The following is a 20,700-nucleotide window of genomic DNA, read 5'->3' as shown; positions in this document are numbered from 1 at the left end:
ACTAGGTTTCAGCCCTGAGCAGAGCAGGTTTGGTAGAGAAGTTCTTGAGTCTGAATGGATGGTCAAATGAGCAAGTCCGAAGGGTGAATAGCGAGGCGCGGTGAGCTCGGTAAGATCAGCCAGTTCGGTCTACTCAAACAATGCGGTGGTCTCGGCAATCTCGGTAAGTTAGTCGCAACGACACAGAAACCACTGCTTGGAAGGTCCTGAGTATTCTGTGTCCAGATCACATATCGACCACCACATGTACCTGCGCAGGTGGTGATGTTCAACCATCGTGCAACATGTCTAGAGGATCAGGGACGGCATGTGAGGCCAGCTGACGGGTCCTCAACATTCAACCGTACCGTTCAAAACTAATTTTCGAGGTCCTCGCTCGAGAATTAGAATACATAGACAAGTTCAAAATAAATTCCATAGAATATAGCCAAATCTCTGGGTTCATTGACGGCCCTTAATGCTGGCATTAAATGGGTGCCTTTTGACGACCGTCCTGAAACGCCCAAAGCCACCCAATGAGGCCTGCGGGCGGGTGGCCGCAGGCATGGGCAGCATGATTCTTTTGAAGCCCCAGAAGTCAAACCCATATGTTAAGAGAGATGACGCCGACTTTGCATGCTTTCGCCACTGCGCCGGTAAGATCATTCCAACTTTTTCATGCAAGGGACAGAGGATCATCAATTCGAGGGAATTACCGAACTGCAAAGAATTGAGCATTTTAATGGAGTTTTGGGTTCTACGTGCATACATGCTGCTGCGTAATGGCGGCATTTGAGACTGTCTCGAATCTTGGAACCACAGTCACGGAGATGAAGCAAATGTAGTTTGGCCCTCCATAGTTCTTCTCGCTACTCCGCAATGGATTTTGGATCGCTGGCTCCTCTGAGTCTTGGGATACCTACAAAGACCACCGAAGACTCGAACTTGGCTTCAATTCGCCGCGTCGGTATCACAATGCCTGAAGTTGGGTAGAGGTTAAGTCCCGATTCGGTATAGTATAGACTAGTATATACGTGTATCTCATTCCGATTGGCTGACCGTATTCTTCCGATATCTCCAGATAGTCAAGACCTCGGGATTGTTTTCGTGGGATCCAAGGATGACCGGGGAACAAGCACCAGCAATCGCGCCTCGTATTCTTCCGAGCAGCCAATGAACAGGGTGCCCTAGACCTGGGGTACATGATATGAGTACCTACAAATCAGTACTTCAAAGATCCGACGAGGTCGTTGTGATGTAGAATTTACCCTTCACATCAGAAAAAACATCAAAATCTTTGTCTCAAGTTAGTAAATATATCCCTTGGAAAATGGGCATCAAAAACGCTTTTGAGCGATCTTCGTTCGCTAGGTATGGAAGGAGCATCCGCGAGCTACCCCGTGGTGTCATTTGCAATTCTACTTTACTGTTCAGTGCTATGATATACGCATTTGCCGGCATTCCCATGAGTGAGTCTTTCCACAAGACTTTTGGATTAGCATAGTCTAATATGCAGTGATCTGAAGCGTGGGACCAGGTATCTTCCGCCACCCTTCCCTCCTTGCCAGGATTCGACAACCAGTTCCATATCTCGTCAGGCTCCGATGCGGAAGCAATCTCGACCTACGTGTCAATAATCTACATTGGCTATGCCGTTGGTGCGGCGTTGTCATTTTTTGTGAACGACCGAATAGGCCGCCGATGGGCCTTTCGGCTATACTCCCTGGTTCTCATCATCGGTCAGATGATTGTGGTGGGTGCTCCTAACATAGGCGCCCTCTATGCTGCCCGCATCATCACGGGGATGGGAATTGGCTCCCTCAGTGTAATTGGACCCATGAGCATCGTTGAGATATCCCCAAAAGAGATACGTGGTCTACTCACGGCGATGTACACCGTGTCCATGGGAATCGCCTTGACCTCTGCCAGCTTTTGTGTGCTGGGCATCCACAGGAACGTCCCCAGCGGCAAACTGCAATACCAGATTCCAGCCTTCTCGATATCCATCTTCCTGGCCCTGTGTATTGCTAGCAGCTTCTGTATTTGCGAGTCACCTCGATGGCTCATGATGGTCGGGCGCAGAGAGGAGGCAGTCCAAACTCTCGTCAACCTTCGACACATGCCTGCTGATCACCCCTTGATTATCGGCGAAGCGCATGATATTGAGCTCTCACTTATCATGGATTGGGGCGATGTCCATGGTAGCTCAACCCTTTGGCTGGCCGTCAAGGAGACCTTCACGGTATCCTCCAACTTGCGCCGTTTGCAGCAGGTGTTGGTGGCATATGCGCTAGCTCAGCTTTCCGGTGCCAATTCAGTGACAAGCTACTTTATCCCTATTATGAGCCTTTTGGGGGGACACTGGAAGCACCGAGAGACACATGTTTTTTAGTGGCATGTACGGATTCTCCAAACTCATCTTCAGCATCATTGCTGCCTTCTTCATCATTGACATTCTCGGTCGTCGAAAGTCGTTGTTTATTGGCATCACCGCTCAGATGTTTTCACATATCTACATAGGCGTGTTCATCAGGTACGAACAGCAGGGCGCCGTTCCCAGGGTAGCTTCAACGTTCGCCATCGTCGCACTATTTATCCACGCAAAGATGACTTCTTTCATTTGCGAAAGCCCGTAGATGGGGACGGTGTCAATGGGATTTTCCGAGTACTTGGTTCGGGGAGTCGAGATGCGCCTGTATTCACCTTAGCATAATATATCTTGTAGGGTTGCAAGATTGGAAACGTACAAGCCAGGTGCTGTCGGGTGATCCTCAAAGTTAGTGAACTTCGGAAATTAGCAACTGACGTTCAACCGAAAGTAATAACAGAGAATTACCTTCTTTCCTCGAAAGCCGAATTTCAGTCGTCCTGTCTTCGAGATTGGGAAGCTTCCTCCTTGGTAATAACTTCACATGGCAGTCAGCGAACTATGGAGCGACTGTCGAATAACATTTGTAATTGAGAACGTACCTGTCTCCGTCACCTTTTCGGTAAGACCACGCAGGATAGTTCTCTGGCGAGAACTTCTTCCAAAGATCTTTGCGATCTTCAGGTATGTCGATGAACATGACAGTACCTGCAGTGGCCTCGACAGTCTGATGTGCCTCGGGGATAACCGTGGCGGTCCAGGGACCCGCTAAAGTAGATCTGAGCATTAGAAAAGGACGGCGTGATAGCAAAGGGTCACTTCGTGAGTCACCTACCCGCCACAATCACAATATCACTCATGTGACGAAGTCCGTCAGCGGTCATGATTCCAGTAATCTTCTTGTCCCGACCCTTCTTTTCTGTGATGAAGCTCGTGAACTTGCCCTCGGGGTCACCAAGAACAAACTTGACGCCAGCCTTCACACAAAGTTGTCTAGCGAAAACACAGGCCTATTTGTAAAATTATCTGTCAGCATGTTGTTAAAAAAGATTCAATGTGGGAACTTTTGCCTTGTCGGCAACGGTGATGCCGCCTTGGATATCAAAAAAGCCGTTTGTGTTGCCGTTGTTGATAGCGTGGACCTTGCTTGCTCTCTCCACCCACTTGGGGTCGAGTTTGGCGAGACGCTCTTCGTCCTCACGGTAACCCTGTTCCATAGTCAGATGGAGAGGTCTCCCTCATATCGAACCCTCCGGTGAGATATTCAAGCTTACTCTGACAAACTGGGTTTTGCGGAAATCAGGAGCAGTCCGCTCCATCGAGGCCAAACTTTCAGCGTAGAATTGTCGCAGCTCAGATCCTTCGGCAATAAAATAGTTACCACACTCCAAAAGAAGTTCGTCATCTTGGCTGAGGCCAGCAGGGAGTTGGGACTGGGGGGTCGACGCAACCTGTTTGTTCCATTCCAGCCACATGTTACGGGCTTCAATGGCCATATTCTGGTACCTGCAGGGCGCATCTTAGCTCTGACCTTTTTTCTTTTTTCTTTTTTGCTTCCATGCGAGTACTTCTTACTCAGTCTTGTCCCCGTAGGCCATGCGGAAGATCTTGTTGATATCTGCAGACGCGCCATCGCAACCGTTGGCGGGGTCGTAGAAGTTCTTATCAAAGGCACATCGGTCAAAGATGGTAATGGATTGATAGCCATCTCTCGCGAGCCAGAGTGCGGTGCTGAGGCCAAACACTCCGCCTCCAATAATTGTGATCTTTGAGTCCCGGGAGAGCATTGTAGCGGCGGTGTTGAGTAAGATCTTTGGATGTAGTTAGTTCGATACTTTCGCTTTCTGGAATGAAGAAATTGATGATATAAATACTGCAGAGCTTCACACTACTTGTACAGCTATTCCGGATTCGATACTGGGGTGACTTCAGGGAATAGGGCAGATTGATGGAGGGCTCCGATGGCATTAGGGCACGATTGGCTGCTCGTATACTTCCGGAATGGCCTACTCGGTACTTTCCGAGCAGTCCAACTTCGCTTTCGACTCCATTTTTTTTACGCTGCCCCACCTAAAGACCGTGATGAGTCTGGCCTGGCTACTCCGTCAGAAGGACCTGCAGCTTTGTACAGCTCGGGACGGTGTTCATCCGTCGGCTTTCTCCCGCTAAGGAACAATCCTGTACTCCGTACATATACTCCGTATTTGCATATGAACTTGATAAGCCCTGAAGATATGACCATCTTGTCTCCTGGGGGTCACTCTGAAAATCTTGAGAATACCTTGGGACACAGCATAGCGTCACTTTGTTTTTGGATATCTTCTTACAATGCTTCTACAAGTTAGCTAAATGCAATGCACCAAAATATAATAATCGACAAAGTAGGCATCCGTATTTCAACTACAATGTACAAAAGGCCAAAGCAAGCCGGGGAATATAAGCAAAGCAAGATCAAAACGGAATCCGCCCAAAGCTAAATGCAAAAAAGAAAAACTCAAGCCGCCGTCGTCAACACATAAGAAGTAATACTATCCATGCGCTCCGTAGTAAATTTCAAGCTGACAGTCAAGAGCTCACGAGCAATGCGCGGCTCTTTCTCCTGCAAGATCTTCCACTGTTCACCAGTAAGACACCAAGCAACAGAATCCCGCTCAGCTTTGACGGTGGCGGTGCGGCGGGTATCACTGAAGAAAGGCAGTTCGCCGCATGGCCGACCGGCGACGATGAGCTCAAAGTATCGACCTTGGGGGAGATCGTAGCCTGCGCGCAACATGCCGGATTCGAGGAGGTAGAAAGCGTGCGGGGCGTCACCTTCGTGGTAGAGGATTGTGCCGGCGGCGTAGGATTCGCGGGAGAAATAGGCGCAGGCGGGGAACCAGAAGTCTTCGTTTTGGAGGGAGAGACCTTGGAAGGTTTGGAGGAGGAGGGGAAGCGGTTGGCGCATGACGGACCAGGCTGGGGTGACCATGGTGGTAGTTTCGTGTGCTTGGATGGTGGATGTCGCGACGCGCTGCAGATACTGGCGGCGCGGGGAGCTGACGATATTGTCTGGGAGGGTTGTTGGTTGCGATGAAGGAACGGGGACTGGGAGATGATGGTCGCTGTCGCTGTCGCTGGGGATGGTTGGTTCGGTAGGAGTGGTGAGTGCTTCTTGGCGGTTGTAGAATACTTTGAGGTAGTCGTTTTCGCAGAACTCGAGGGCTGAGTTGAGGTCCTCGAATATGGGGACGCCAGAGTCAGGCTCGAATAGTCCTACATTCTGCAGAGACTTGCCCACGTCACCGTCCACGTTCAAGCCGGAGATAGCCGTTTGCACATTGCGCTTTCGAAGAACGCGGTTGATACGCGTGAAAGCTTCGGCGGCCGAGAAGTCGATACCGTATACACGCGAGAAGTCTAGAATGAGGAAGCGAATGGGTCTGCGGTCGAACGCTTCATCCTCGATCAGGCCACGCATGGTTTTTTCCACATTCACAATGGTACCAAAGAACAGGTAGCCTCCCAGCTTGAGCATGAGGGTCTGTTGTCCAGCCTCGCGTAGGAACTGCTGTTGGATAGGGGGACGGCGGACCGTAGACCCAGCAACCTCACCGGAGTAGGTTGCTCGAATGGCGGACTTTTGTGACGTTTGAACGACAAAGTTGACACAGGCCAAAATGATTCCAACGAAGATTCCAACGACGAAATCCCACGCACCCATTGTCACGACGATGATGACGACAGTGAGATATTCGAGACGGGTCAGCTTTCCCCATGTGTCCACCAATGCCTCCTGCAGCAATTCGATGCCCAGCAAGAAGATCAAAGCGCCGACTACCATGATCGGGATGTAGCCAATGATGACTGGGCCAATGACCATGATTCCCGCCGTGGCCGCAGCCAGCATTAGACCAGCCAAGCGAGATGAGCCTCCACTAGCAATGAAGAGGAGACTGTTTGTGTAGACGAGGTAGTTCTGAATGCTTCCTACGCATCCCGAAAGGGCATTGGTAACACCATGGGCCACAAGTTCTCGATCAACATTGAGGTTGTCTTCGCCGGTTGATATACCGAGAGCAGGAACGTTGATGGGAACATGTAGCACACCAAAGAAGGTTAGCGCAAACATGGCAGGGATTGTCTCGCCGAAAGCGGTCCAGTTGACCTCCGAGAGATCATAAAGCGTGTAGAAATGATACCAAGGGTTGTTAGAAGATGGGGCATCGAATACCCATCCAGTATGGTGCAAAGAATCCATGGAGACCCGTGCGCTCAATGTGGTGATGTAGAAGACAGCGGCCACCGCAATGAAGTAGCCACCAACCAAAAAGTTCGAGCGAACAAACCGCTTTAGAACGAGCAGACCAATAGCTAGAGCCAAAGGTATGATCCAGAGCGGGAAAGTATCCAGCTCAAACAGCTTCTGAAGCGTGGGTAGAGTGTACTCCAAAGACCCGGGAAGCCGGGCGGAAACCTCCACACCAGTCTGCAGCAAGAAGTAACCAACACCGCCGATGCACCCGATAAGAATGTGGCGGGGAAAGAATCCAATGAGCGATCCGAGCCCACAGACACCCATCAGGAAGAACACCAGACCAGTAAGGATTGAGCTGACGGAAAAAGCGAGAATGGTTGTTGCAATGACCGATTTCGGATTATCCTTGCCGATGGAGTTCATGATAGTGAACGCCATCTGGTGGAAGAATGGCACTACTTCAATCATTTCGCTTCCTATTCCTCCCTTGAAGATGGAACCTCCACTGGAGAATACCACCTGGGATATAATAGTGCTGACGTAGAACATCGAGATACCGTCAGTTCCTAGATGTGCGAATAAGGGCTCTCCCAAGGGGAACAGGATCATTCCATAGGACAAGGCATCGAGGATGTTGAGAAGCAGTCCAAGTAGCACCGCAGGGACCAGACTGGCAGGATAAGCCACCGCCTGCTCCCATATGGCGCGCTTGTTCCAAGACTTGGGGTTGGACAAAGTGCGCGAGCACTGCGCCAGATTAGACAGTCCTTTGGTGAGGGCAGTTGGAGATCGGATGATGGGAACTCTTTGGTTCTCCACATCGGAGGCACCATAGTTCTGTGTCGATTTCGACCGCGATTTCGACAGCAACGAGGTATGTTCGGTATCAGGCTCTGGTTCTTCGAGGACCGTGGGTGGGGGCGGGAACTGCGTGATCTCCCCAGCGCTAGGTTGCGTAGGCTGCTCCTCCACCATCACCTCCGAGGGGCGACGAATCATCTCTGTCAAAGCCGAGGACGCAGACGCAGGATCGAGAGATGCATATCTCGGCTCCAGCAAAGCCTGCCCCACGGCACCAGAGCTCGTAGCCTCGTTCGGATCGTGAGCTTCGCCGTGGCTTTGGCTGCCATTAAATATATCCAAGCTGGGCGGTAAGCCGGGGCCATCTCGCAGAAGTGACTTTTTCGTAAGTGATAGACCGTATGTGGCTAGCTCGGCGGTCTGGTCACGGAGACCGTCTGAAGCATAATGGGCCGGATCTGCGGCAGATCCAATGGTCAGTAAAAATCGCGCCGGGGAGCGGGGGAAATTGCAGACTGCCGTGACCCACCCATACTGTTGGCATTCAATGACCGGTGATAGAAGGAGCGATTGGGAGTTCGAATTGTTGACCCGTTATAGCTTGATGCTACTCCCATTGGACTGGGTGACGTGCCCAGGTGTGCATGTTCCACAGCAGACTCTGAGGCGGTGGTTGGAGTGTCGCGATCCAAGAACAAATTACGCGAGAGAGCAGAGGCGCGAGAATCACGACGTCCACGAGGTTGCAGTACCCCCATGGTCACGCAAGAGTCGTCCAGCCGGGAGGAATTGGAGGGGAAGTGCTATAGGGAGACAGATGACGCAAGCGAGGCAAACATGGCTTCATCCACTTTATATACAAAGTCACCCCCAGAAGTATCACGAAATGCAATTAGCAAAGATAAAAGCGAAAAACGCAGGTTCATCGGAGTTTTGACTAAACGAAGTCTTATCTCTGCTGGGCCACTAAACCCCATCCGGACTGATAGACGTCCAGATAAAGACTGTGGTCCGTGCGGACATCTTAGCTCGCCTCGAAGGCTTGTCTTGCCCTTTCTCCTTCTCTTTAATTTACCCTCCATGGCCATATTATAGGGTGTGGTGTGTTGCTGGGTAGCTGTGATAGCCTCCGGAGTCGGACGCGCATCTGCACCTTGCCTGCATAACGGCGCCGTTGGCCAATCGGCGATGGTCGTACTTTGGGCTGTTACTCCACTGCACCTTCAAAAGTTCCATATCAGCCAGTACTTCATTAGTAGCCGGGATTTCTCCCAAGGTTATTCTTATTGTGTACATCCTACTCTGTGCTCAATATATTGCACGGAGTAGCACCGAAGACACGGCTGAACGAATGGAACAAAAATTCAATTTAGCCATTAGCTCTCAACACTAACGGCGGGGTATCTCAAAGTACATAGTTCCACCACTGCAGTAACTAAACGTTCTATCCTGAGGATTTCTCAGAAGCACATCTAGCCATATTGTTCAAGTCAATCGTTCCAGGAATCCCTGAGCAATAAGGCGCTCCACATCACCCTGCCGAACATACAGTTGACTGTTCTTGGTCAAGTTGATCACACTAAACAATCATTAGTTAAATGTCTCCCAACAAACCAACGAGAAACACAAAATACATACCCATACTCCGTCTGAATCTCACCAGCATCCTTCAGCACTCTCACATCAATAAACAAATCTTTCGGCGGCTCCAAGGTCCCCGTCAAATCCACATCCGTCCACTGCCCTTTATAAGCCGCGAGCAGATCCCCATACTGTCGAAAATACTCCTCCTCCTCCGGACTCAGCGAGCTGTGTCCTGAAGGCCCCAATGCCATCTGCTGCGACCCACCATCCGGCTGCTGCTGCTCGAGGATATCAACACCCGTCCAGCAGAGTTCCTCAAGCTTTTCGGTGCGCACGCGGTGGTACGCCAGCAGACAGCGCTTGTTGCGACGCATGCACAGGTGATCCACTAGCAGGGCACAGGCAATAGCTGGGTCTGCGGAGGGATTGAAGCCGCCTTCGTAGGGCGAGAGCAGACGCGTAACATCGCGGTCGAGATCGCGTACTTCGCGAGTCACTGCGCGGACGATCTCGGTTTGGTATGGGGGGAGGTGAGCGAGGGATTGTGTACGTTTGGCATGTTGGACCTGTTGCTGTTAGATACTGGGTGGGAAAATTTAGGGAGGTCGGGTACCAATTTGTTGCCGAGTTCGCCGTACATCGTGGCCGCACGGTCGGGGTCCTGGTCAGGATCGAGACGGGAGTCCATTTCGGCGCCAAGAGTTCGTCTTAGTCAGGTGAAGTGATCGACGCGCATCAAGTATGGAGTTTGGTATGGGATTTGATATGCAAAAATAGAGTGTGAAGATGCTCTGTTGCACATTACAGAGTTTCTGTTTGCGTTGCTAGAATGAACCACAGTATAAAGTTGCACAAGGTGAGGTTTACTTCGTACGGAAGTTAAGTTGTCACAACACCAACTGAAGTTTTGAGGGAAAACAAAACAAAACTATATTGAGATCATACTCCAGTGCTATCAGTAGTTTGTAGATGCTCTCATCTTGTTATAGTTACCCTGCGTGATCGGCTCATACTTTGCCATTTCGCCCTCTGCAACACACGACGCAATGCACTCAATCAGCGTGTCCGGATCAGGTGACATAAAATATGGAATCGAGAAGCGTCTACGTGTCATACGTTCAGATCCCTCAAAGCGATCTGGGAGAGGGGGCAGCGTGACCCGATGGCTGGTGGACATCAAAATATCTGACCAAGTCAGCGTCTGAAGCAGAGTCGAGCCGAAAACAAACCATTGCTCCATCTCTGCAACAAGTCTCCCACATTCATGACTATTGCATTTCGCAGAGGTGGCGCGGGAACCAAAGTCCCTGGCTGGGTAACATCTTCCACCTCAAGCCCACCACAGTCGTCCTGGAACAACATGGTGATGGAACTCCAGTCGGTGTGTGCTGGGCATCGGGCGGCCCGATCTGTTTCAATGGCCACAGCAGGGATAGGTGGGTAATGTAGCAGGCGCAATTGGTTATTATGGCCTGAGTGCCGGGTCAGCAGGTGGTTCTCATCTAGATCCAGACCGACAGCCAGCGTTCGGAGAATCTCCCCTCCGACTCGGAAGCACTGCCAATAGAAGCGATGCATGAAGTCGCGGAAGCCTGGGAGGTCCTCCTCGGGCAGCCATTGATCAGGCTGGTCGACGTTCTCGTCGCTCCCTATGTCATAGCTTTCCTGGAGCGGTCAGCGGGGTTACGGCTTCATGCCAACCGCAGTCAACTCGCGCTCGACAGAAATCAAAGGAAAGCGCAATGTGCTCTCACTTTGAAGTCCGGTATTTCTCTGAGCTGCTCTCTGTCCAACCCATCACCACTCATCGCCTGTGACACCTTCTCCAGCCTGGGCCATAAGTAGCCTCTGTGAACAGCCCACCCGTCCGGGTGGGGCGCCTTTAGTTTCAGTTTCTGGGGTAGGTCGAAAAACAATCTGGACCAGTGGAATGCCTCGTCCAGCATGGACTCTGGGAGGGAGTGGTTGACGATGTATACGAAACCCACCTCTTTACAAGCGGTGATGAGTTCTTGGGCGACCCGCTACCGCCCAGCCTCCGAATTGTAGGCGAAAACCACAACCGGGATATGAGACTTGGCTGTGGCTGTGGGCAAGGTGGACATGGTGGACATGGTGGACTTGAAGGCTGGGAGAATTGTGAAACGCGGTGAAGAAAGTGACCGGTTTGGCACGGGAAGACCAACACTCAAGGTCCGCGATGAATAAGCTTCAATTCGTAGGTCTTCAGGATAAGGTCACAATATTGTAGATTATTCCAATTCCTGTACTCCGTACTCGAATTGCTTTTGGTCCTCGAAATTGGTCAAAAATAGTACTCAAACCCAAGTGGAGTACGGAGTCAACCGCCTTTGGGCTGTGGGCTTGGGCTGCGGTTGCTGTGGCAGGGAGTGGGGACCAGCTTCCTACATCATTTCTGACTGCACCCTTTTCAGACCTTCTGGAACATTTGACGATTCCTTTGCAAACCTTCTTGAGCAGCGTGGAAGTGTGTAACCCTACTCTCTGGCTCCAATTCCTCATCTCGTCGACAAGTCAATCTTGCCTCTTCGAGTAGTTTGTTGACATCCCGATAAGACATGAGCACATCGACACCTTGAACGAACAACGAACAACGAACAACCCACACATCTATACGGAGTAAAAACCGCCAGAATGCGGACCCCCTGGATCTGGCTCGCCACCACATTCCTCACCACCCACGCCCTGACATCCCCCTTCACCCCCGCGGAAGCAGCCAACCGTCGGGCCTTCGAAGTCCTCCGCATCCTCCGCCGGGCCGACAACTGCCCCAGCGGCACGAACCCGTGCACCGAACTCGGCAACGCAAACGCCTGCTGCAGACAAGGCACCAACTGCTCGCGGGATGCCGCAGACAACATCGCCTGCTGCGCGACCGGCGCAAGCTGCACGGGCAGTCTGACCGGGACCTCCACCACCACCGGCACAGAAACCAACTTCATGTTCCCGAACGCAGCGACCGCAACCGCAACCACCAACCCCTCAGCCACAGAGTCAACGATCGATGGCGCTTATCCGTTCGTCTACGTGCCCACCGCTTTCAATAACCCCCCAGACTTGCTCGTCATACTATTCCGTGTGTCAGTCGGAGTATGCGCAGTGCACGGGGGCGCTGATGGGTCGATATGCCGTGACGATTGGCGGGGAGGGCGCTGGGAAGACTGTTCAGGCTGTGACGGCCCAGTCGCAGGCGACCTCGATCTGCTCGAGTTTGAGTGCCGATGCTTGTCACGGTATTAATCTGGCCTATTGTAGCTCGGTGGCTACGCAAACGGCTGATTCTGAGGCCAACGGGAACAATGCTCCTGTGCGCTTGTCCAGCCTGCAGGACCTGGCTCTCGGGGTAGTTGTTGGAGTTGCGGGAATGTTTATATGATGGATTTGAAATGGTCATGGCTGAATGTTTAGTTTGTATATTCTTTTATCTTTTTTTGTCTATGTTTCGCCATTTATGTGAGCGTCGATGATTTTATGATATATCACGACTACTAGTCTTGTCCCTTGATTTTTCGGTGTTTTATTTGGGCGATACAAATCTGAGGTTGAGACGATTTTAGGGCGAAAGCTGCTTGTTTATACCACCTGACCATTATCTCGCTTCCATCCCCCGTTGGTAGATTCAACACCTTACTTTCCCTTTCGAATGAGCTTTTTTCCTTCTTTCATACTTTGATTACTTGATCGTTGGTTCTTCTTGATGGAGCCTACCAAGTTCACGCTGCCTTTCAGGCTTGTTCGCGACATATGGAGCCCCCGTGGTTTTGATAGCGATGACTCGCGTCTGTGGCTGGCAAGCTTCGAAGGCCCTGCTTTCATCAACAGTTTTACTGTTACCTTTGAGCGCACTGGGTATGCGGCATGGGTCTCGCTGGATCCCCAGCTGCTTTCCAGATTCCATGTCACTACTCGTACCCCAGCCAATAAGTGGTTCTTTGAGGATGTCAGCATGCTCACCTTTAATCGCGATCAAACTGATGTGCACTGTATCCAGGTGCCAGTCGCCGGTCATGACAACCCTGTACTCGTGCTTTCTGCGGCAAACCTGGCCGGCCTGGCAAAGCGCCTGCACCAGTTCGGCCGGGGCAAGGCTTTCAACCAAGATTGGTACGGTTTGACGCCTACATATGATATTCATATCAAATATTCCAGTACTGTCGGCATCTCCTTCGTCAATCGCATGGCAATTGGCCAGTTCAATCCCTCTGCTTTCGCTTCCTCCTCCGATGTGCGTTGCCTCGAACGCCTGGCCGGTCTGGAAATCTGGACAGACACAAAGAAAGCAGACACTGCCTCCACAGACATTGTTCCAATTTTCTATGAAGAATGTACTGGCGCTGGCGGTGGTCTTGGAACCGGTGCGCTTTCCGTTGGTTATGAGGCTCGAAAACTTAATGTAGGGATGGTGACCCCTGTTGGCCTCCTCTTGCCGGATATTGGACCCTCTGGACCTGTACAAAGCGCCGTACTGTGTACCTATCATTCGCCAGTGGATAAGTACAATGCAATGGCCGAGATGTTGTGCGAGATGTGTGAGCTGGGCACTCAAGTGCTTATCATTGGAGATCAACCACGTGCTCTTGTGCACGCACTACTCGCCAGTGGACGGAATGTCATTAACGTCAGCCTGGAAAATGAGGAGATCAGTACTCCTACACAAGAATCCTGGGGGAAGTATGAGCAGATACGCGGCGAGGTCTTTTGTGATCCTGATTTCCGTGTTGTTTCGGACGATCAGGGACTTGTCGTCAAATTTGTGGGGAATTTTGCAGCGTACGTTGTCGATACCTCTTCACACACTGAGTCAAAGATTTCTTCGACTTCCAAGAATATTGTCATCGGACAAGCTCTGAAACGCAATAGCCCCGACGTGCCCGTGATCGTGCAGTTGCGAGATCAACCAACGATTGAGGTTTCTCTTGCTATCCTTGACCTTCCAGGTTATAGCAATCAAGGGTGTGATAGTTACGGAGTGCTGCTCGAAGACAATGCAACGAACTTTGGTGCCAGCCCCAACGACTGGCAGCACTTTTGCTGGCTCCGTATTCACGCTGGCAACAATTCGGGAAGTCGAGAGCTTAAAGTGAACGATCAATGCTACTTTCAGCTGTCCGCCCAGAGTCAACTCGGACGCAATCTGATGTCGCCCTTCTTCAAGACATGCCAGAATGACTTTCCCGAGAGCGCATTCAAACCGGGTCGCCACCGTCGCATGTTCTCTGTCCGTGGCACCCCTGGTGACGTGTATCAAAGCCATTTGGCTTCTTGGGACCATATCATCGTGACTCGTGCGTTCATGCTTGCTATTCACAGCTCCATCTCAGGTCCAGAATGCGGCCTCAGCGAGCCTAAGAACCCGGTCGAAGTGCTAGCACATTTGGAGCACAACTTGGGTGACTATCAATCTTCGAGGAACATCATCAATTCTTGCTTTGAAATTACCGACGTACGCCAATTCACGGGCACCAACCCAATACTCTTTAACCGGCACCCTTCGATCCGCCACCTTGTCAGCGCGCGTTACGATGCGCTTGCTCGCATGTGTACCTTCGAGACCATGGAGGCTCCTCCCGAAGTCAAAGCCCTATTCCACCAACCAGCATCTGGTGTACTCTTGCGAGGCTTATCGGAAATTTGCAAGCCTAGCAATGGCTGGCGCGGACTGATTCTTGCCAAATACAAACGGGTTCTACCATATGAGTTTATGTCTGTACTAGCTTACCAGCCTTTCTACTTATGCATGTATCACTATCTGTTCGCATGCATGCATGGACTCCAGAAGCCCCTACCCACGTGGGAGCTACAATACAACCTTTGGACCCTCAGTATGAACGGCACCAATGAAGAGCGGTTCTCCTTCATGGCTCTGAAGCTGCGCACGGCAATCTTCCCGCGTTCCACCACTGGACGTGTACATGGCCTCCCGTGCGAAAATAACGGCGCACTGGAGTTCTTTGGCGTTAATTTGCGGGACCTGGGAGTCAAGGATCAGTACGACCTGGCTGATCCTGAGTATGCGCGAGCCTGTGCCGAAATATTCCACCTTACTCGTGACCCAAATGACATGAAGGATGAGGACATGGCCGATACACCGCGTACTCCAAATCGTCCTTTGAAGGCCTCGGTGTCATCGAGCCCGACGGTGTACAAAATGTCTCCTAAATCGCCTCGCGGTCTATCGGAATCTATGCACACAAACAACAATTACTGAGTTCACTTTGTTTTCGAACGATCTATCAAACGCGTCAAGAACGACCAAAAATGCAAAACATACAAAATGTCACTGGTGGCCCTGAAATTCCTGCGATATCATGAATACTCAGATATAAACAGCGTACATAGGATCAAAAGCCCCGTCTGCAGGCCCTAATCCTGCCGACTTCCCCGCTAGCTGCCGGATATGAGCAAGTAGATAAACCTAGGGCAGAGCGACTAGGTCAAAGGTGCTTATGAGCCCCTTACTCCCAGGGTACCCCAGACCTGACAGATATGGCCTGCCATGCATGTTCTTAGCGAAATAGCGATGTTGAGACACGAAGTTCTTGGAATGGACGTCGTGAGCTCTAGATTCCCACCTGGGCGTGGGCTGCCATGCAAAATAATGATATATACATCCCTGCTTTGCATCGATAGACTTTCTAGTTATCTCTCCAAGGATAGTTGCTTCCAAGGTTACTGTGTCCTCTAACCACAGTTCAGTCAATCATGCCCGAGTGGTTCCCATCCTCCAACGACCCATGAATCACTGCATTCCACTCCGGCAGATAAGGTACCCCAGACATCGAAAAGTCTAAGGATGAAAAGAAGGTTTGATCCGAACCAGGAATGAGATCCTGCCCAAAAGCCATTCCATCATCCGACAAAGTCGATGTAACAGCCTCACATCCGGGCTGAGGCTCGATCTCTCCAAGGCCCCGAAATTTGTCTTGGGTAGTAACAGAATCAGTGGACCTCAGAGCTGTGTCTGTGAATAATTGGGCGTTCCTTGCCGCTAGGGCTTGATGTCGGAGCAGTACAAGACACTTCCAAATACTACCATGTCCGTCTTCGCGGACAGAAAGCTTATTGAAACCGAGTTCTCGAGGGAAAGCTTCCTCGACCAAAGCCCAGGCACGGTCTGTGCTGGGTCCACATGGACTATTGCTCAGACAACGCAGAACATAGGCTAGAGCATACCACGGGGTATAGGTGGTGAAGAGCCACTTGTGTCCTTGGGAGAGACCTCCCTTTGTCACGCGAATGCTACTCTCCAGACCATCGCATGCAAGCTTGAATGATGGCCTCAGCACATCAGGATAATCATGTGTTCCATCTCTGTTCTGGCTATCAATCTCCTCTCTGAGTTGAAGCATGAACTCCATCTTCTTGCGAGCTGTAGTGAAATGCTGCATTGCAATCAATGGAAGTTGGTCGGTGGTTGCAGAAATGGCATATTTGGACGATACATAACGGGTACGCTCTTCAATTATCTGTCTCTTCGCAGTCAGATCTGATGGCGCGGTTGAGGTGGAATTTTCACGAGTGCCGAGGACTGGGTTCAACAACCGACAGGACTCAGTCTGGATAAGAGAGAAGGACATCTCTGTCCAGCCGAGAGACTCCACCGGTAGTTGTTTCATGTTCGGAAATAGTTGGTTATCATCCACATTGAGAGGGAGACGCAATCCACAGTTGAGAACGTCGATGGTGAGCTCGAATCCTTGATCTTCCGGTGCTCGGGAATCCAGTACACACAGATGCCACCAAAGACGCAGGCGTATCTCTGAGTCGAATGGACTTAGGTGGAGAGAGGCACCATCTCGATGCAGACCTATTGACTGGGCTAGTCTGATTGTGAGACCGTTTAGAACCCATGCACCGCGACCTGTCTCATGAACCCGTAGACATGTCTAGATGGATTTTGTTAGGACTTGTTGTCTTGACGTTCCCGAGTTACCTACTGTATAAATTGCAAGGGCTTGTAAAGCTGTAATGTCGGGTCGATTCATCACCTCTGTCACGAGGAGAAGTTGATCAAGCGCGGCCTTGTAGTGCTTGAGAAGTATTGATCTCTCCACGGGAAGTTCAATTGGCTCATCGCAATGTCCCAGTGTTGTGACCGCAGCAAAATATATTGCAAAAGTCAAAGCAACCATCGACAAGTTGGCAGACTTAGGGTCCAGAATTGTAGCTATGACGGCGGACTGGATTGTCGGTATATGTAGAATCTTGAGGACTGGATCAACAGACTTGACATAAAGTGCCCAAAGCTGAAGAGCTAGGTGGGAATCCGGATAGAATTCAAGCACATTAGAAGAGACTATTGAGCAGGGGTCCTGCGATGATGAAGCTTGTTCACCGACGCATCTCTGCTGCTGTGGCGTAGTTGCAGGATTTGAGACGCTCTGGGTTTTGATACGCTCTTCCTGGTTGTCACTTTAGCATAGCACCTGATCGAAGCTGTTTCATACTCACAGTCTGGAGTAGGTCCTTCAAGTTTGAATTATTAACATATTGCACATTATTTCCATCGTTTAACAAAAGCTCCCACGTCTCTCGTTGACCCGATGGGAAATTTGGCGCATGCTGGACTTGATGCTCGGCACTAGAGGTTGCGGACCCACGAGGATCGACAAGACGCGAGAGAAGAGTTTCCAATCTTTCGAGGCGATCAGATATACGTTGCAATGTTGGACTCTTCTGCTCGTCGTGATTTTTGGTGGGATAGATGCAGGCACAATTGCATTTGGAACAATTCGTGCATGGCACTGCTCGGTCACAACGGACCTTGCGCCGATGACACGCTAGGCATGAGCGTGCGGCTAACTTGGGAGATGAGTTACTATTCTCTTTAACTGCAGGCTTCTGCACTCTCATGATAAAGGAGATTTGTGTATGAGCTTGGATCTGGGTGGTCAAGGAGGTCTACTGGAGGTTGCGGAGTCTCGGCGCCGAGAGTCCGAGACTGCTCAGATGGTCCCATTCGGCGCGGAAAGATCCATGGATCGTGGGTCCCGGACATTTGGCGCCCGAGTCTCCATCAACTTTGTAGTGTGGGGGAACATCCGATGTTATTTCAATACTGATGTGCTCTGGTAGCTCTCCTTTCCCCAACCTCAGCCACAATGCTTGAGGCGAGCGACAATCGGCGCTTTCGGTCTCACCTCCGACCTTTGCTAGGGTAACCAGGGGGCAGCCAATTGTTCTCGGAGAAATCGCATCGCATCGCCGCTCGACAAGGCAACATGAGAGCCATGCTTTCCATCATAAATTGGTCTTAAGACTGAAGCTAAGGTGCAATAGATACAGGAGCGAAGATGAACGGTAAATCTCACCATGAAGAGGGTAATCCACAAGGTTCCCCCAGCCGAAAAATAGCTCGGAGGAATTTCGAGAGGGTGGCTATGGTTGGGTCTGTGTTGCTTGTACTTTTTTCATGAACGCGCACACATGGGGCATCAATGCTGTGAGACAAGAGCGTCCCTTGTGCTTCCTTCGATAAACATGGCTAACGGCTCGGCGATTCTCCAGGCTTACGGGGTGTTCCTTGCATATTACCTTTCGTCGGACCTTTTCCCTGGTACATCAGCTCTCGAGTATGCCTTCGTGGGAGGGTTGAGCATTTCTTGTGCCATGCTCATTGCACCCCTCGCCACCTATCTCTGCCACAGGGTATCTCATCGATTCGTCTTGAATCTCGGAACCATCCTGGAAGCGGTCTCGTTGATAACGTCGTCCTTTGTGGAGGCCAATTGGCAGCTCTTCCTGTCCCAAGGCGCATGTTTCGGGTTTGGCATGGGCCTTTGTTTCTGTGGGTCTGTTGGCATCACTTCACATTGGTTCAAGAAACGGCGAAGTTTGGTTAATGGCATTGCTTCATCTGGCTCTGGAATAGGCGGGCTGGTTTATTCCCTCGCAGTTGGGAAGATGATTCCAGAACTCGGCTTTCCGTGGGCGATGCGCATACTGGCGATCCTGTGTTTCGTTATAAACCTGATCTGTTCCAACCTCCTTCGGATACCCTCATACTCCGCCTCGCTGAAAGGATCACCGTTTCGAGTATCCATCATATGGAGATTGGATTATCTCTTATTGCTAGGTTGGGCGATTTTGAGTGCCCTAGGATATGTCGTCCTGCTGTTCAGTTTGCCCAGCTTCTCAGTTGCAATTGGACTCACTCAACAACAAGGTAGCTTAGCAAGCGCACTCCTCAATCTCGGTCAGGCAATTGGACGTCCGGCCGTCGGCCTACTGAGTGATCATTTTGGGCGAATCAATGTTGCCCTCATTGCCTCTCTTCTGACAGGCCTTCTGTCATTGGTGTTTTGGATCTTCGTCGACTCTCTTGGTTTGACATATTTCTTTTCAATAGCCGTGGGGCTATTTGCTGGGACCCTTCTAGCTGCTGCCGCACCACTCGCAGCCGAAGTTGTAGGTCTGCAGGATCTCGGCACTGGACTGGGGATTCTGTGGTTCACACTTTGTCCGCCCACGACGGTCGCTGAAGCCATTGCGCTGCAATTGAGAGATGATTCGCAGGAGCCCAAGCCCTATCTCCGAGTGCAGCTTTTTGTTGGATTTATGTATCTGGGATCTGCTGTTTGCTTGGGCTTTTTGATGCTCGAACTCCGGAGGAAACGAGCTCTTGCCGCCAGTTCAGCCTGAGCCAGGTCCAGGATATTGTCCATTCACCTTCCGATTCAATAGACATTATTTCTAGACATAGCCATGAGATGCTTCTGTGTATTCATGAAATCGATTCTCGGATCTCTTGGTACCATTCACGACACAGAGGTGAACGACTCATGCAGTACTTTGGACCTGACCCGCACCGTCAGCTGGGTCCTGTGGGCCGAGTTGAAATCCCACCCCACCCATACGCAACAAAAGCTTTGTGTACTCCGTAAGGAGGAGTAGTATGCTCAATATTGCGGTCCATGGTGGATCGATCACGGGAGGTGAGATCGTGGATGGTTTGAAGCCCGTTTCAAATGTGGCTAAGTGGGGGGATGCGAAAAGAGGCTTTCCACCTGGGCATAACCTGCGGATGACTCATGGGCTTTCGTTGGAGCCATCTGGGGAGAATGACGCATTGGGTATCACAGAGGATCCGGAGTATGATTGGACTTGTTGGTTGGGATTGGATCACTCCACAACAAGGCCGCCCGTAGTAAACAATTGTTTCCACGCCGCGACAATAAATCTTGAACAGAGTTCCAGGCCCTGGACGGAGTTGACCAGACAGAGGTGCCCGGTCTCTCAGGCATAACTGCATAGATCATCAATTATTCCATGCGAATGCTGCGATTTACCTTCATGCACCTGGGACTTCCTTGCCGTCGGATCGTCAGGGCTTCCGGGCGATTGGGCAGTTGATTGTTGGGCTGGGGTTAGTAGGACCATGCTTGTTTCGCCCATTTCTCGCTTTGTGCTGGCAATGGCTGCCCAATTCCCACCATGGGATTGTCTTACATCCAAGGGAGCTCCGTACTTGGAATGGCGGTGTTGATCGTGGAAACGTCGCTGGTGGGGAATCCAAGCCCCAAACCCGCGCTGATCGTTAACTGCAGGGGAGTGTTATTCGAGGTAAATTACCCGCTGGGCCAATCAGAATGGACGAGGGTAGATTTTAATTTGAAACCCCAGCCCCCGGAGGTGAGGAAAGTTGAAAGTCGGTCTCGAAGAGAAAAGCGGGTGGTTGGGTAGAGTGGCTGGGGATGGGAAAATGGACTAGAAC

The 20,700-nt window shown here is 51.0% G+C and overlaps 9 protein-coding genes across 9 annotated transcripts; 4 read left to right on the top strand and 5 right to left on the bottom strand.

Moving 5' to 3' along the window:
- Window positions 1-1,309: 1,309 nt before the first annotated feature.
- On the top strand, window positions 1,310-2,615 carry N7506_007006 (uncharacterized protein; the record flags this gene model as incomplete). Its single annotated transcript, XM_056956299.1, has 4 exons — window positions 1,310-1,350; window positions 1,414-1,448; window positions 1,506-2,253; window positions 2,372-2,615. 4 exons carry the CDS (start codon window positions 1,310-1,312, stop codon window positions 2,613-2,615), a joined length of 1,068 nt encoding a protein of 355 aa, XP_056810633.1.
- N7506_007005 (FAD-dependent oxidoreductase) lies at window positions 2,492-4,134 on the bottom strand (the record flags this gene model as incomplete). Its single annotated transcript, XM_056956298.1, has 8 exons — window positions 2,492-2,672; window positions 2,727-2,764; window positions 2,816-2,885; window positions 2,950-3,115; window positions 3,183-3,357; window positions 3,412-3,555; window positions 3,622-3,853; window positions 3,923-4,134. 8 exons carry the CDS (start codon window positions 4,132-4,134, stop codon window positions 2,492-2,494), a joined length of 1,218 nt encoding a protein of 405 aa, XP_056810632.1.
- A 707-nt stretch (window positions 4,135-4,841) lies between these two features.
- N7506_007004 (sulfate transporter family protein) lies at window positions 4,842-8,140 on the bottom strand (the record flags this gene model as incomplete). Its single annotated transcript, XM_056956297.1, has 2 exons — window positions 4,842-7,840; window positions 7,912-8,140. 2 exons carry the CDS (start codon window positions 8,138-8,140, stop codon window positions 4,842-4,844), a joined length of 3,228 nt encoding a protein of 1,075 aa, XP_056810631.1.
- Window positions 8,141-8,867: 727 nt separating this feature from the next.
- On the bottom strand, window positions 8,868-9,654 carry N7506_007003 (DNA replication protein PSF1; the record flags this gene model as incomplete). The annotated part of the gene is made up of 3 exons (XM_056956296.1): window positions 8,868-8,961; window positions 9,021-9,532; window positions 9,580-9,654. The coding sequence occupies 3 exons, from the start codon at window positions 9,652-9,654 to the stop codon at window positions 8,868-8,870; spliced, it is 681 nt and encodes a 226-aa protein (XP_056810630.1).
- Window positions 9,655-9,921: 267 nt separating this feature from the next.
- N7506_007002 (isopenicillin N synthase family dioxygenase) lies at window positions 9,922-11,080 on the bottom strand (the record flags this gene model as incomplete). Its single annotated transcript, XM_056956295.1, has 4 exons — window positions 9,922-10,151; window positions 10,196-10,631; window positions 10,721-10,990; window positions 11,024-11,080. 4 exons carry the CDS (start codon window positions 11,078-11,080, stop codon window positions 9,922-9,924), a joined length of 993 nt encoding a protein of 330 aa, XP_056810629.1.
- Window positions 11,081-11,621: 541 nt separating this feature from the next.
- Window positions 11,622-12,363, top strand: N7506_007001 (uncharacterized protein; the record flags this gene model as incomplete). The annotated part of the gene is made up of 2 exons (XM_056956294.1): window positions 11,622-12,014; window positions 12,073-12,363. The coding sequence occupies 2 exons, from the start codon at window positions 11,622-11,624 to the stop codon at window positions 12,361-12,363; spliced, it is 684 nt and encodes a 227-aa protein (XP_056810628.1).
- A 321-nt stretch (window positions 12,364-12,684) lies between these two features.
- On the top strand, window positions 12,685-15,195 carry N7506_007000 (uncharacterized protein; the record flags this gene model as incomplete). The annotated part of the gene is made up of 1 exon (XM_056956293.1): window positions 12,685-15,195. One exon carries the CDS (start codon window positions 12,685-12,687, stop codon window positions 15,193-15,195), a length of 2,511 nt encoding a protein of 836 aa, XP_056810627.1.
- Window positions 15,196-15,679: 484 nt separating this feature from the next.
- Window positions 15,680-17,840, bottom strand: N7506_006999 (uncharacterized protein; the record flags this gene model as incomplete). Its single annotated transcript, XM_056956292.1, has 3 exons — window positions 15,680-16,873; window positions 16,925-17,389; window positions 17,439-17,840. 3 exons carry the CDS (start codon window positions 17,838-17,840, stop codon window positions 15,680-15,682), a joined length of 2,061 nt encoding a protein of 686 aa, XP_056810626.1.
- Window positions 17,841-18,299: 459 nt separating this feature from the next.
- N7506_006998 (uncharacterized protein) lies at window positions 18,300-19,628 on the top strand (the record flags this gene model as incomplete). Its single annotated transcript, XM_056956291.1, has 3 exons — window positions 18,300-18,308; window positions 18,331-18,429; window positions 18,495-19,628. The coding sequence occupies 3 exons, from the start codon at window positions 18,300-18,302 to the stop codon at window positions 19,626-19,628; spliced, it is 1,242 nt and encodes a 413-aa protein (XP_056810625.1).
- Between the last annotated feature and the right edge of the window lie 1,072 nt (window positions 19,629-20,700).

Source organism: Penicillium brevicompactum (genome assembly GCF_028827555.1).
Source record: "Penicillium brevicompactum strain IBT 35665 chromosome Unknown utg000005l_segment0_segment0, whole genome shotgun sequence".
Lineage (NCBI taxonomy): Eukaryota > Fungi > Ascomycota > Eurotiomycetes > Eurotiales > Aspergillaceae > Penicillium > Penicillium brevicompactum.
This window is presented reverse-complemented; position numbering and strand designations above follow the sequence as displayed.